The following is a 15029-nucleotide window of genomic DNA, read 5'->3' as shown; positions in this document are numbered from 1 at the left end:
TACTTTTATATGCACTACTGTTGACTGGAGTTAAAATATTTTAGTTTTTATACTATATAATTATTTTCGGGAAAAAATTTGCTTAACATATTAGTTTATACAAACACACAATAGAATAATAGCAACTTACATTGACTTTTAGATTTACGATAATGCAGCTTGAAGAGAAAATGTCTAACAAATATGGAAAGAAGACATAATAACTTCACATTAATTTCATTAAGGTATCCTGACATATATAGCGTTGTTTGCTTGAAGGAAAATAAATACAGTAACTTGAAGATAAATTATAACGTTGTTTTTGTGTGTGTGTATGTTTTTCTTTATCAGGAGATCCTCGTCTTTCTCGACTCAAAATCTTCATGAAATTATTATTATACATGCAGGGTGAGGATCGTCCCTCAATGAGTGCAGAAAAATAAAGTCACTTGTATTCGTGTATGTTTCTTTTACTTATTTTGTTCTCGGAAAACCCTATCCAAGTTAGCACATGGTGCAGTGTTTCCCAACCGAGGGTGCGAGATAGCGTTCCAGGGGTGCGAGATAACATTTGTTTTGGCCACCTTCATCTTTATTCTTAAATAAATAATTACTGTGAGGGGTGCGAGAATATATTAAAATTTTTTTGGGGTGTGGGGCATAAAAAAGGTTGGGAACCACTGACATAGTGTTATCTCAGCTCCTTCTCAGATGTCAAGGTCTATTTAAATGAAATATGTTTATCTGTGTTATTACACCTTAATACAAACTTTAACCCGCAGGGTATTATGTCCTCAATTTGAAAACCCAATTTCTGTGTTATAATGAGTATCGTTTTATTGAAAATGTTGCAAAATAACTCAAGAATTTATCATCTTGTATTCTATTGCTCCAAATTTCTTTTAAATTTATATGCCTCTATTTTTGTACTGTTATCTTCATGAGAATTTAATATTTGTGTCGTAATTTACTTCGCTTCTTCTTTGTGGTTATTTGGGTATGTTGGAAATTTTTGATACCCAGAAGGGTCAGGTGCAAAAAACTCTTCCTCTATCTCTAACTTACATTTCAGTTACTACCATGTTGTAGTTATAGTGCTTTAGGGCCAGAGTAACTCATAGTACTTCGGCCCTTTTGAAGGCAATGTCAGTATATTGTCTTGAGTTGTCTTTTTTATTATTTATTTATTTTTTATTTTTTACTATTATTATTCTTTTACTTCCCTTAAATCTATTTATATATAAAAAACTTGAAAAACTATGAGTTTTAAACTAATTCTAAACGTTTGGTGCATGGTGGCCAGCTTGATTACTGTTTCTTAAATATATATTTATTGGAGAGAGGTACTTAGGACTATCTTTACCATATACGTAGTATATGACGAGATCACACAATAAATCGTTTTTATGCCAATTTTTATTAAAATGATTTAGTGCATTGAGCAGGAGTCTATCGACTACTGTCTCTAAGTTTGCATATTTGTGCATAAATGTAAACGAAATACTGCAGAGTACTTTATAAGCTATTATAATTGAATTTTCTACTTTTTGTAGTTTGTGTAGCTGTTTTTGTGTTATGTTTAACCTGGCTAAACATACGCATTCTAGCCGTCCCTAATTTAGCAGTGTAAGACTAGAGGGAAGGCAGCTAGTCATCACCGCCCACCGCCAACTCTTAGGCTACTCTTTTACCAACGCTCGTCACTTTATAACGCCCTCACGGCTGAAAGTGTGAGCATGTTTGGTGTGACGGGGATTCAAACCCGCGATCCTCAGATTACGAATCGAGAGCGTTATCCACCTGGCCATGCCGGGCCGTAAAGAAAAAAAAAAGTGATGCTGTTAATTTTTTTGTGTTTAAGTTGTTTGAAAACTAACTCTTTTATATATTTTTAACTTTATAACTATACTATTTTGTTTTGGGAATGAGTTTTAAAAAAATTTCCGAAATTCTTATTTTTTAGTTTCAAGTTAGTTGAAACTAGCCCTACTCGAGGGCTATCTGCGCTAGCCGTCCCTGATTTAGCAGTGTAAGACTAGAGGGAAGACAGCTAGTCATCACCACCCACCACCAACTCTTAGGCTACTCTGTTACCAACGAATAGTGGGACTGACTGTCACATTATAACGCCCCCACGACTGGGAGGGCGAGCATGTTTGGTACGACCGGGATTCGAACCCGCGACTCTCGGATTACGAGTTGAACGCCTTAACACGCTTGGCCATGCCGGGCCCATGGACACAGCAGATAAGCCATTTCTGGTTTGCTATAAAAAATAAACATAAACGACTAGAAAATCCTAAGAATTCAAAAGGAATATGTTTGCAGACAAGGTATTGTTTGAAGTAAGTTTGTAGTTATTTTGTTTTTAGAGGAAAGTCACTTTAGGCTATTTGTTGTATCTACTACGGAAAACTGAACTCTGGATGTTAGCGTAGTATGTTCATAAACTGTCCGCTGCGCTACCACTCGACTATGTTTATATACTTATATGTTTTAAATACGTCTGCAAACCCTGAAATCAATATATAAATTAGTGTAAGACATACTATCATGATACATTATATTTTTAAAACTGTTAAATATGTCAGTTAACTATAAATATATTTAACTAAATTAAGTGTTTCAATTCAAGTTAATACATAGTGGCAAGTATTTCTCTAGAAAATTCGTTGAAGGACATTTATTAAGTAATTTTATTAAAAGCCTTTTATTCTGATCTGTAAACATTGTCAAAAGAGGGAGTTAGAAATCCCTTCTTTTCTAACAAAATAATACATTTAGCAAATGATGACCAACCAGACGATAGCATTTTATCCGATAAGCCAATCAAATAAGGTATAACAATCTATCTTTGTAACTCATATATGTAGTCAGAAGAAAATCGTAGTATCTCTTTGGATTAAAGAGTCAGGTTTCACGATTTTTAATGTATAATTTAATTATTTGAAACTTTACCTGATGTTTTGGAGCTAATCTTTCTTATTAACATTATATTTTTAGCAGTTTTGTTTCGTTCATTCAGTTAACTGTTTTATAAATGACGAATAAATATAAGGTCGGTACGAAGTTGATTCGAAATTCTCCCAACTTGGAGATTGCATAGTCAGTCTTAAGCAGCCATATTTACGTTACGAGCCATTTTGTTACGGTGCGTATTGGGTGGTTGCGTTTTGATATTTTCACTACCTATTGGTTGTTTTAAAATAATAATTCAAGGTGGATAGGTTGCAAGAAGTATGTAGTTCGTATTATTTACATGATATATTGTTGCTTTTAAATTGTTTGAAAACTTTCGTTGTTATAATTTTTTTGTGAGTGAGGGTTTATAAACTATCACTTGGACATTAGTAATTGTTGAGTGTACGGTGAGAATCCGCGGGCTGTTACTTCAACGCTCGGGAGCATCGTTGCTTAGGCCTACTAAGGCCGATGGCTTCGATGTTAAGTCGCTACTGATTAACGAGGCTGGAAATATTGTCAGTTCGCGCTTATGTGAAACTGCATGTTATCTTTTTTTCAGGTGAGTGGAAAGTGTCTTATGGGTTAGCATACCTTAATTAAACTCTGTAGTTGTTCATTTAGTTTCACGAAGATTCATTTGTTATAGTAGAAGTTTATGGTACTTTAAATTTACGAAAACTGAAGTGAGAATGACGTCTTTGTCCGCCATTTTGATTAATATTATTATTTAAGTGAGTATAAAACTATATTTTTGAGTTAATGGATCTTTGTAGGTAAAGAAAAATAGGGAAGAGCAAACCTGTTTCAATTAATAAGGACATAAACAATAAAAAATGAGCTAAATATTATAAGTTTAAGATGTTTAAACAGGGTGGAAGATATACAGAACTTACAAAAACTGAGGATTTGGACTTAAAAAAGAAATAGTCTCATAATGATGTTAGAACTAACAGAAATAATCTTGCAGTGTTTTAAACACATAAAATGTTAAAATGGGGACTGGGTGTTCAAGGAATGCTGATAGCTAGGAATTTGAAGACTTGTGAGTGTGACTGTGAGATTGGGTCTAGTTTTTAAATATTCTCACTTGTTTTTACAGGAGAAAATGTTATGAATATTCCTGACCCTGAGTCCTACTTTTATTATTATGTAAAACAAGTTTAAATGTGTAGTCTGCTAGCTTTGAGTCTAGCATTGAAAGTAGGTCATTTCTGAAAAAACAACAACTTAGAAACCAAACGTTAAGTGAAGTGAATATAATCTTTTTCTTCAACATAATGTCTTAAGTTAGTTTAGTTAGTAACTTGTAGTATAGACCTTCAGTTAAAGTAAGTGCAAGTTAATACATTTAGGTTTCATAATTTGTATCAAATTATAAATTAGGCAACTATTTGAGAAATAAACTTTAAGTATTGTTAGTGTAAGATAATGTATTTCGGTTGCCTGTTTGATGTGGGAGAGAACACAATAGTTTATATAGATTTGGTCTCTTTATAATAATTTAAGCAAATATATTGGAAAGGTTTCAGAGGAGGATTATAGGATAATTCCAAGTAATGAAGGTTTATCTTATAGGGATAGGTTAAGAATTATTATTTCATCTTGATGAAAAGAAGGGTAGATGATGATTGTATTGAAATTGACAAGTTGTTATCCAGAAGAATCAGTTGGATAATGAATGGTTTATAATTACTTAGTCCTTTATTCTAAAGACATTAGTTAGGAGTACATAAGTTTAAATGTGGAAAATATAAGCTAGGCTTCAGTTAAGATTTTTTTTTTATCAGGGTGACTGACTTTTGAAATGAGTTGTTAGAAAAAGTGGAAGTCAGAACTTTACAAGAGTTTAAAAAGGGGAGTATGTGATTACCCAAAAAACAAAGGGTGTGTTTAAGTTTTTACTTTTCTCAAGAGTGGGTGTGAAAAGATAACCTAGATTAATAAATATTGTGTATATGCAATGAAAATGTTATAAGAATAATTAAGTTTTCAATTTTTAAAGTAACAACCAATAAAAATGAAGTTCTGTAAACTGTTTACTCTGTAAAGTCATATAACTTATACAAATGTTACAGGCATTATGCCAGTGTTAAAACTGGAGTAATAGTAACATCAGAAAGTTAGGTAGAATGTCTCATAATAGTGATAAAAGTCAAGCTATGAAAAATACTGAGTACCAGGTCACCATGGTGACTGAAAATTCATTCTGGTGCCTAGTATTTTATTCTTATGCTAAATAGAACTTGAATCTAGAATAGTTTCAGATTCTTGGTTAAAGTCTGGAACTATTTTCAACTTCTCTGAGTCTTAACAGTAAACTTTGTTTATAGAATTTTAATAACAGGTTCAACACTTCATGTTCTATCAGGAATGAAGTGCTGTGGTTGCACAACACATTGCTAATTTTCCTCCATTTTGTTGTGTTTTTCTTTCCATCGGCTCAACTAATCATATGCAATGCAATTAGACTAAAACTAGAGGCCAAATTCAGGCAATTCTATCAATTGATTGTTGATACTGTGTGATTGTTAGCACGTGCTCATTGCTGTGAAAGTAAATAAATATGGTCTCTATTTCTTAATACAAACAGTAGTAAGATTAGGCGTACCAAAAAGACCTTTGCTTATTGTTATACATTGTTGTAGTGATGAGTTGGTTGGACTTATTTTGAAACAACCTGTTTGATTAGCCCATACCAATATTGCATTGATTATTTTTACTTTACTTTCATTCACTTAGGTTAATGTATTTCATCTACTATTTTAATAATTGCAGATATGTAAGTTTAATAAATGTTATATAATAAAGTTTAATAGTAGTAATATATATGTGTGTAAAACAAAGTCTGCATGAAAGAGAAATGACATGTAGGTTTTAATGTTTATTAATGTGAAGGAGTATTAATTCAGTAGTAATATCAAATTCTTAAAATTATATCAGTTTAATTTATAATCATACAGTTAACTGCCAAATAACTGATGTTGCATTTATCAAAGCCTTGTTATTCAGCAGTTTGTGTAAACAAATGTGAGCAGAAGATATTACTGATGACCTTCATATCTGAACATGTACTGTTTGGGGGTTCAGTTTCTTTAACTAAGTTGAATAACCTTTAAAAAGTAATTTGCAGACACTTTTTAACATTTTGTGTTATAGCAGCATAATTTTTTAAGTATAAATTTTAAATTATTTGTTTCACCATTTTATTAAAGGTAGTACATAGGGTCACTAGAAATGGAGGTTATTTGATTCAAGTTTTTTGGATTTTTTTAATTGCAATAGATTTATTTTAATTGTTCATGAAAAAATCTCAGAGTAGAAGCAAAGTCCTAAATGTTAGGCTGGTAATAAACCTATGCTTTGGAACTTGTTTTTAGACCAAGTAACATATGTTTTGGCTGAGTGTAAGAAAACAGTATAGGTTGATTTAAAAAAAAAACAACTTTTTTTTTTCAAAAGTTTACTGAAACTAGTAATAATTTTGTAATCAACTTAATCCATAATTGTAATATTCTGTTTTCATTTGTGGCTAATATGTTTTATTAGAATTTGTTGCATTTCAGGCAATAAAAGGTGACTTCAGTTTTTGTCAGTACATCCTTGTTCTGTTTAATGCAAGATTTTATTGCAGCTCTGGGTTTGTATGAGGAAACATTTTAAATTAAAAATTTTTTGTCTATCAACATGCTTAAAACATGAACATGAATTCACTCATATTTTCATACATGAATCTTGTTGACTTCAAAATTTAATTCAAAGTAGTATCTCTGTGCTTCGAGGAGGGGATGTAACCATGTCTTTATTAGTCACTCACTAACAATGTTAGCATTAGGGAATTGACACACAGTTTCTTGACATTGTGAAGCTTAAAAGTTTTAGGTTGTGTGTGCATGTGTGTGTGTGGTTAAACCTTTGTGAAATCACTCTTGTATAGAACTTGAACATAAATATTGATAGATTCTCTTACAAGTTCATCCATGTTGTATGTGTGTACATTAGTAAATTTGATGAAACTTGTATCTCATCACTGTACCAGTAGTTCGCTATTTTGCTTTGAATTTGTATACTTAAATTGCATTTATTATAACTTAAAAAACTTACTGAGGAGTTAATGGTAAAAACATCAGGCTTCTTAGACTTAGTTACATTTCTTAAATATTTATGGTTGAAGATTTCTGTAATTTTCTACTTCTAGTATAAAATTCTTGCAAAGTTAGCAGCTTTCAATATTTATGCCTCTTTTTTTTGTTGTCTAACATAGGAAAAGAAATTGGTTAGGGAGGTGGGGTATTCATTAGATATAATTGGTTTAAGCCGAGGTGCAGAATAAACATTGCACATAATTTTATTATTGGTGTATCGGAATGTAAAATACATCTAATATGGTATCTAAGTAGACAGCTTGATGTCTGATGTTCCTGTTATGATTAAAAAAACATGTAATTATTTTTTTTTAGCACTTGTATGAATAAGAATGATAAATTTGTGATGATAAAAACATAGATATGGCTATTAAAGAAATTGTGTGATGTCTGTGATATATTCAACTTAGATGTTATTTTAGTCAGGGAAGATCAATTACCCGAATGACCTTCATTCATTTTTTTTTTTTTTTTTGTTATTTTGATTGGGCGTTAAGTATACAAATACTAGTAGGCATGATCTATTTTGATGTTTATAATATACCAAGTTTCTTTTACTTGCTCAGGCAATTGTAAGTTTAACTTCCCTCCACTTTTGTATAATCATTGCTTCATTTTTATTAGTTTTAATACTTATTTTGTTGTGATTGTTAAGTGAATATCATCTGAAGTTAATATTAGGAAATATACTTGAATTACACTGCACAACAATGTTTTTGCTTCTTGAACACTGTTGGGTGTTCCTTATAGATTTTTGGCTGCTAATCATGAAAATCACATCCAATTTGCCCATCATGTACCTTTTCATCAAAATCTTCAGTTTCACCAGGACATTGCTACAATGGAAAAACGATATCAGGGCAACTGGAATCCGTCAATGCTTGCTGACTACTGTCGGAAACTGCAACATGATTACAAACTAAAATCAGGAGCAAAACACTTTTAATTATGTTGAACTTAATAGTGTATTAGAAACATAAATGCAATTAAATACATTATTGCCGGTAAACAGTTAACTGTCTGTTTCTCAAAGTTCCTATGTGATGAAGCAAAACCAAAACTATATTTGTTCATACCCACCAGGTACCTGTCACAATCAGCAAAAACTTTTTAAACAAATTGTTGTGCAGTGTTATTGTTATTTGAGTTTTTACAGTTATATGATTTAGCTTTTTATAGTGTGCTTATGTTTAGTTAGCATGTATTTTAAAGTTTTTTTCTTATTAGATTAGAGGAGTTTGGTGTCTTCTCTATAGTCATTTAATTTTGTTCAGTTTAATTTGAGCTTAGTGCTGTAACATTGTCTTTTTATATCATTTTTAACTTGTCTGAAATGCTTTGTCTGTTTTTTTTAGATTTTTTTAAATATTTCTTTAAAACTTAGACTACCATTTATTAAGGATTCATTTTTCTCTTTTAAAGTATTTAACTTATTTCTTGTATTCTGTGGTAATTCTTGAACTATTCCATTTTATTTTTGAAAAAGCATTTTAACCTTTGTGCTCTGTTGGTGGTGTTAATTATGATGGATATTATGTGAAACATTTTATGTGCTGTTTGTATTTCCATAATTCTAAGGGAAGAATGTTTATGCTGTTGTTAATTTCAATACAATACATTTTACATTGTTACACTGTAGTTTTTGTGTGGCATCATTTCAGTTGTAACATACAAGTTAATGTACAACTTATTCATTAGTTTGTGGTTTTATTTTAAAAGTGCCATGTTATTTGTACTTTCTGCTTGTTGTCTAATTTTATGGCATTATTATAAATGTACAGGATAAAACTATACATTTTTATGGCATGTCTTAGAATTATTATCTTAGATGCAGCATTATTATTATTTATTTGTTTGTTTGTTTTTCTTTAACTTAAATTTTAGTATAACCTTCAAACATTTTTTTTTGCATAACAGTTGCAATGTATTATATCTTTCGTTTTATAATTTTAGTTTTTCTTTTCCCCTGTCTTATCATGAAGTGTATCTTACTGTATTGGTTCTTCCAGTTTCAGCCATTTTCGTAAGTCAATATAACACAAGCTTTAGAGTAATGAATGTGTTTTTTGGCAGTATGATTTTTTATGCTACACAGCTTATCTTAAGGCATCAACAGATGAAGATTGCCAGCAATGTAAGGGTTAATTTTATTAGGAATACTGAGAAGATCTAGAATAGTGTTTTTGAGTTTGTATGTTGTGACATGCTAGTGTTTCACGAGAGTTTCACCAAACGAAAGATAATTAAGAATGTAAAAAAAAAAAAAAAATTTGCATATGGCAGCAGGGTGTTTTGCAAAGTAAGGTAGGTTGGTTAAGATGTAGTGAGTGAAAAAAATTGGAAACCTCTGTTCTAGAACAGCAATTTAATTTAAAGAGGTCATGCATTCAACATGTTAACAAAAACTATTATTAAACATCATAAGATTTATTCAAAACATTTATTTTAGATATAACACTGAAAATTCTCTTTGACAGATATTCATTTTTATAGCTCTTAAACTATATTTTTAATGATATATTAAAAACCATACTTATTGTTACATAGAGTTGGAGCAAAGAAAATGTTTTGTGAAATATTATGTACAGATCATATACCTATCATTTCTGTATACACATTTTTAATTATTTTACTTTTTTAGCAAATTGATATTCTTATACTGAGATAAAAACTCAGGTTAACTAATCTTTATTTGCTAAATATTAAAATTTCCATAGATAAATTCTAGAACCTAGCATATGTTGTGGAATAAAATTTACCTTTGAAGCATATCATAGAAAATACTGTGCTCTCTGCCTTTGTAATATTATTAAGGCTTAAGGGTTTGAAGGCAAATAAATTGGCACAAGTTAATTAAGAATTGGAAATAATGGTAATGATATATCAACTCTGCAGGTATAATGATTAACTGATAACTTTTATGCCATGTGGAATTAGAACAATAAGCCCTGATTTAAACTACAGTGTATATCATTAAAATTCAGAGTGACTTGGTAGAGTTTGTAGAGCTTCTTTTTTGAAGGAAAAGTAAGGTTATTGTGGTGCAGATTGCAGAATTACAGAATAAAAAACAAAAGGTTTCAGATCAGGAAGTTGTAAAATTTAAGAATTAAACATTTTAACATAAAAGAGAATGGAAGCATTGGATTTTGTAAAGTGTACAAGGGATGAATGTTGTTGATATCCATGAGTACAAGCTAGGATTAAGCCAGAGCTGGTCAAGTTAAGATCAGGAAATTGAATGAAGATACAGCACCTGAACCTAATAATATTTATCTAGGATAATGAAGGAAATATTAACAGAGAAAGAACAGGTTTATAGGGTGTTAACTTGAAAATTTTAATTAATGTGTGAAAATTAGTAAGATGCCAAAGGATTGGAATTAGTCAATATCTCATTGTCTTTTAAGAGAAGATAGACAATATCAAAGTAATTACTTGCCAGTTAGTCTCACTTCAGTGGTTTGGAAATTACTAATCTAAAAAAAAAAAGAAAAAAAATTTCAAGAGCATTTAGACAAGTTATCAGAGTCACCATGGTTTAGAAATGTATGTCCATGACTTACAAATCTGTCAGATTCCTTTTAACACGAGAGGCATATTAGAAAGAGTACATCTCTTAGGGTAGAAAATTGTTTAAATGGAGTGAGTGTTGGTTGGGTGGTGGAATCTAGAATGGTTTGCTATAGATGCAGTAAAATTACAACTGAAGGAAGCATTAACACACTGTGTGAAGTGACTTGCTTGAATACTAACTGTTACTGAGTTAGTGTTAGTACTTGTCATGTGTTATCATATTCATCACTTTTACCGACTACATTGATAATGGTACAAAACCAGTAAACTAGCTAAATTTCCAGTTCATAGTGAATTAGTTAACATTTCAAATAGTGCTAAAGTTGATGCAGGAGGTTTGTTTTTTAATATTAATAAAAGTAAGGTTATCCATGTTCTGTCATCTTATTTATGAAAAGATGATGAGTTACTGGAGAATGTTTGGAAAAGAGCCAACAGGATGGTTTCAGGTTTAGAAGGTATTGTCTTTTATAAACAGGTTAAAGCCTTTTAACCTATTTTTTGCTGGAGCTCATAAAAGTCACACAATAACCTCTGTTTATGCACTTTAGTTGGTTTTTTTGTTTTGTTTTTAAATGTTTTTTTTCATAAATAATATAAAACAAATCTACTTATTGATCCTGTTTATGCAAACAACAAAATATGAATTAATATTAACCCTAAAAATAATAATTTGTTCCTATGAAATGTGAAAGAAATGGACATAAACGAGTGCAAGAAAAAAGTGATTATGCAGAGTGATACTTATGAACCCAAAGATATTTCCAGATGAAACTATTTTCACTATGTACATTATAGCACATGTAATCAGAATAGAATGCTAAAAGCCTTGTACATGAAAAATGCTTCACGAATAGTTCATATTCAGGTATATTGTGTTTGAAAGTAGATTATCAATTATGTTTACATATTCCTCCACACACACACAATGAATTACTTGGATATTATAATGAAGTAATGATGTACTGTATGAAGATGTTTTTGTGTTAAAAACTTGTTCAAATATTCAGAAGTGTTTATTTGGCAATATGGTAAATGATGAGAATTTTACACTTAATTTTTAAGCATTAGATTTTTATCTTTCTTTTTCTGAAATAATATTTTAATTAAAATATCTTCAAACAGAATCATAATATACTTTAAATTCTCTTATAGTTTGTGATAAACATGCTAAATTAGTACTTTTTAATTTTATTTATAAAAGGGAAAGTATATATATATATATATATATATATATATATACACCCTTCAAGTTAAGTAACTGCTGGTTTTTTTCGTATATTTAAATTTAATACTGCTTAAATACTAACTGACTTTTAACACTGATCTTACTAGGTGTCCTTTCTCACATTTAACAAAGTTAGAAATGTTTTCAAGTTTTACAAATTAAGAATATTAATTATTTGAAAAATTATTTTTTTAAGCATTCGAATGAAATGTAAACTTGAACAGTTCACACTCAGTATAATTATAGGATTTGACAAAGGCAACAGGCTTAATTGCTTCTGAGATAACTCATTCTTTTGTTTTTTCATTTCAGGAAATCAGCTTGGTAATGTGAGATCTGAAAAAGTGCACCCTTAAAGTTAATTGTGTACAATGTGCGATCAAAACTTTTATAATCTGTAACATGGATGTTGGCTGAAAGAGAGGCCTAATTGAAATAGTGACTTGAGAGAGTTGATAAATTATGTTAGTACACAAAAAATGGTTCTTGGAAGGGTGATTTTTACTTGCTGTTCACCATGAAGGACACAGAAGAAAAGGGTGATGGCACAAATGAGGGTACTTTGGAGGAGGTGGGAACCATTGGTAAAGTTAGGCATGCACAGGCAAACCCAACTTGTACAAAGTGGATCCTGGAAGCCATTAATAAAATCAAGCATCAGAAACAAAGGCCTTCTGTTGATCGAATCTGTAGTGCTGTTCGACAGAGCAATAAAGTAAGCAAGGACTTTATTGTGGCACAGTTGGAATTAGCTGTTGATGAGGGCACAGTACTGAAGGTAAATGCAGAAATTAATTATAAATGTAACATGTTGTTAGTAATTGTGTAACACAATTTTAGTTTTTATATTTGGTTTTGGAGATTATTATAATGTTAGACTTGTAAAGGAATGTGCATGTACTGATAGAGCAATTCAATAGATATTAACAAATTAAGTATTAAATCAGTAAAGATGTGTATGTGATACAGATTTCCAAACAGATTTAATGCATTGATTAAAAATTTGTGGTTATGCAAGTTTTTGATTTGGTTGCCTAATTTGGTTTTCATTTGTAAAACTGTTAGTAAGCTATTTTGAAAAGTCAGTGGATAATAAAGAAGCCTGTTTTACTGGAAATTAAATAATATTATTTTTCATACATCATTTGTTCATGAGTAATATACTTTTTATTAATTTTTATTGATATTGAATATTGTTCTCAATTCAGACATTTAATTTTATTACTTAGGTGTACAATAAAGGATTGTGTTCCTACAAAGACCCAACAGGACTATCTCAGGTTAAAACTCCTTCTGTAAGGATAACAGAAGCAACAGATCTGGTGAAGCTGTTGCAGAAAGTAATTAGAGATCTGGGAAATTCTGAAGGATCAACATTAAGGTCCATAGAAAAATATGTAAAGCAGACATACACTGTTGATATCTCTTCTTGTTTGGACCTCAGTAAACAGCTCAGGTTTGCTGCCAAAAGAGCTGTGGCTAGTGGTCGACTTCTTCAAGAGGGTCGATTCTACAAGGTTGGAAGAGTAGGAGGAACGAGTGTGTCAGATGTTGACTCCCTTGGAATTGCTTCTAGTAGCAGAAGTATCAAGAACTTTCCATTAGAAAATACATTACATAAAGTAAGTGAAATAATTCAAGTAATTTATTTCTTTAGAAAACTGAACTTTTATCACAAAACTGAAAAACCTCTGTTGTATCAGCCATGCAAAAAAAAAAAGTCTATAATCTGTTACATGAAACCAGTTAGTATATATATCTAATGCAATACATTGTATTAGAAACAAGATTTGTTGCTGATTAAATTTAGCATGTGTAAAATTAATTGAAATGGTTTATTTTAGAAATTGCAAATTTTTGAAGATTTTTAATTTGAAGTATTTAACACAAAACTAAGTAAAAGTTTACATAAAGATGAGGAAAACAGGAGAAAATATAAAAATCCTATTACCCTGCTTGAAGTGTGCCATAAAAGTAAATGTAGTTTTGGTATAAAATCAACATGTGTATTTAAATTTCTAAATTTAAGTTCATAACCAAGAAAGTTATTCATAAGGAATGTCATAGAAATTTTGAATATGAGATTAAAAAACTATAAACAGTATTGCAGTTGTAAATTTTTTAAAATGGTTATCTAGTCCATCTTTTCCAACTTTCTACTTAAGTAAAGCTAAACTGTAGAGGACAGAAGCATTAGAATGTTATAGTTTATTACTTGTGTGGCTTAATAGAATGTTGACTTCAGTGGTGAATGATTTTTTTTAAAACATAAACTAACATGTTATTCACGAGGAGTGTACAAGCTGAGTGAATGCAGTCATGGAACATAATACAAAGACTACCAATTAAAACTCTACAACCTGTTGAAGCCTTTGTTGTCATTCCTATTTTTTATTTGTTTATTTTAGTTCAAATCTTGCATATTTAAAGTTAAAGTTGTATTTTTAACCATAAATATTGCTGTAAAACTTTTCATACTTTAACGATGTCATTATTGTCATTACAGTACTAATTCAATACAGTCTGTGGAGGTATAATAATTTTTGTAGCATTTTTTATGTCTAGGAGATAATTCAGACTTCATTATCAGCATGATTGTACTTTACATCTCTTTGGCATACAAAGTAATGGATTTCTTCAATAAAATGCTATTGATGAGTATAGAAATTTACATTTATTATTAGTCAAGTATAAATTATTTAAATATATTTTACAATTTTGATTTGTGAAACAAATGCACTATTCGTTTTTAAAAAGGAAACATTTATTTTTGCAGAGGCCTACAAATGCGGCCTTGGGTTGTCAGACCACACTGGTCTAACCAGGTCTTTTCAATTGATCATTGTCAAGTTGAAGTTGTCTAGCTATAACATAAATAGTTAGCTCTCTTCCTCGTATTTAGGAATCTTAACATTTTCCATGGTAATATTCTGTTTAAGCTGGTGGTGATGGGAGTAACTTAGAGGTACTTAGAATTGTAACAAAAATGACTGATGATCTGGTTATAAGTAACTTTGATTATTCCAGTTATTCTAGTATAGCTTTAATTATTTTAGTAATTTATTTGTAAATTTTTGTTATATAACCTAATAAAAACATTCTTTGTTCTGACCAGCCTTTGAGGAAATGAGAATATAAAA

General features: G+C 30.3%; 1 protein-coding gene across 3 annotated transcripts in view; it reads left to right on the top strand.

Moving 5' to 3' along the window:
* Positions 1 to 2793: 2793 nt before the first annotated feature.
* The window catches only part of LOC143246272 (uncharacterized), a 94793-nt gene continuing 82557 nt past the window's right edge, over positions 2794 to 15029 (top strand). Inside the window, exons 1-3 of one of the 3 annotated variants that reach the window (XM_076492725.1) lie at positions 2794 to 2817; positions 12202 to 12667; positions 13119 to 13511. In XM_076492725.1, coding sequence (XP_076348840.1) covers positions 12407 to 12667; positions 13119 to 13511 — 654 coding nt within the window. In that variant the 5' untranslated portion in view covers positions 2794 to 2817; positions 12202 to 12406. Of the gene's footprint in view, positions 2818 to 2842; positions 3503 to 12201; positions 12668 to 13118; positions 13512 to 15029 lie in introns of those variants that run through there. The other 2 variants (XM_076492723.1, XM_076492724.1) reach the window with 2 other exon arrangements.

This window comes from Tachypleus tridentatus, chromosome 3, assembly GCF_004210375.1.
Source record: "Tachypleus tridentatus isolate NWPU-2018 chromosome 3, ASM421037v1, whole genome shotgun sequence".
In the NCBI taxonomy this organism is placed as follows: Eukaryota; Metazoa; Arthropoda; class Merostomata; order Xiphosura; family Limulidae; genus Tachypleus; species Tachypleus tridentatus.
The sequence above is the reverse complement of the archived record's forward strand: the minus strand, read 5'-3'. Positions and strand labels throughout refer to the sequence as shown.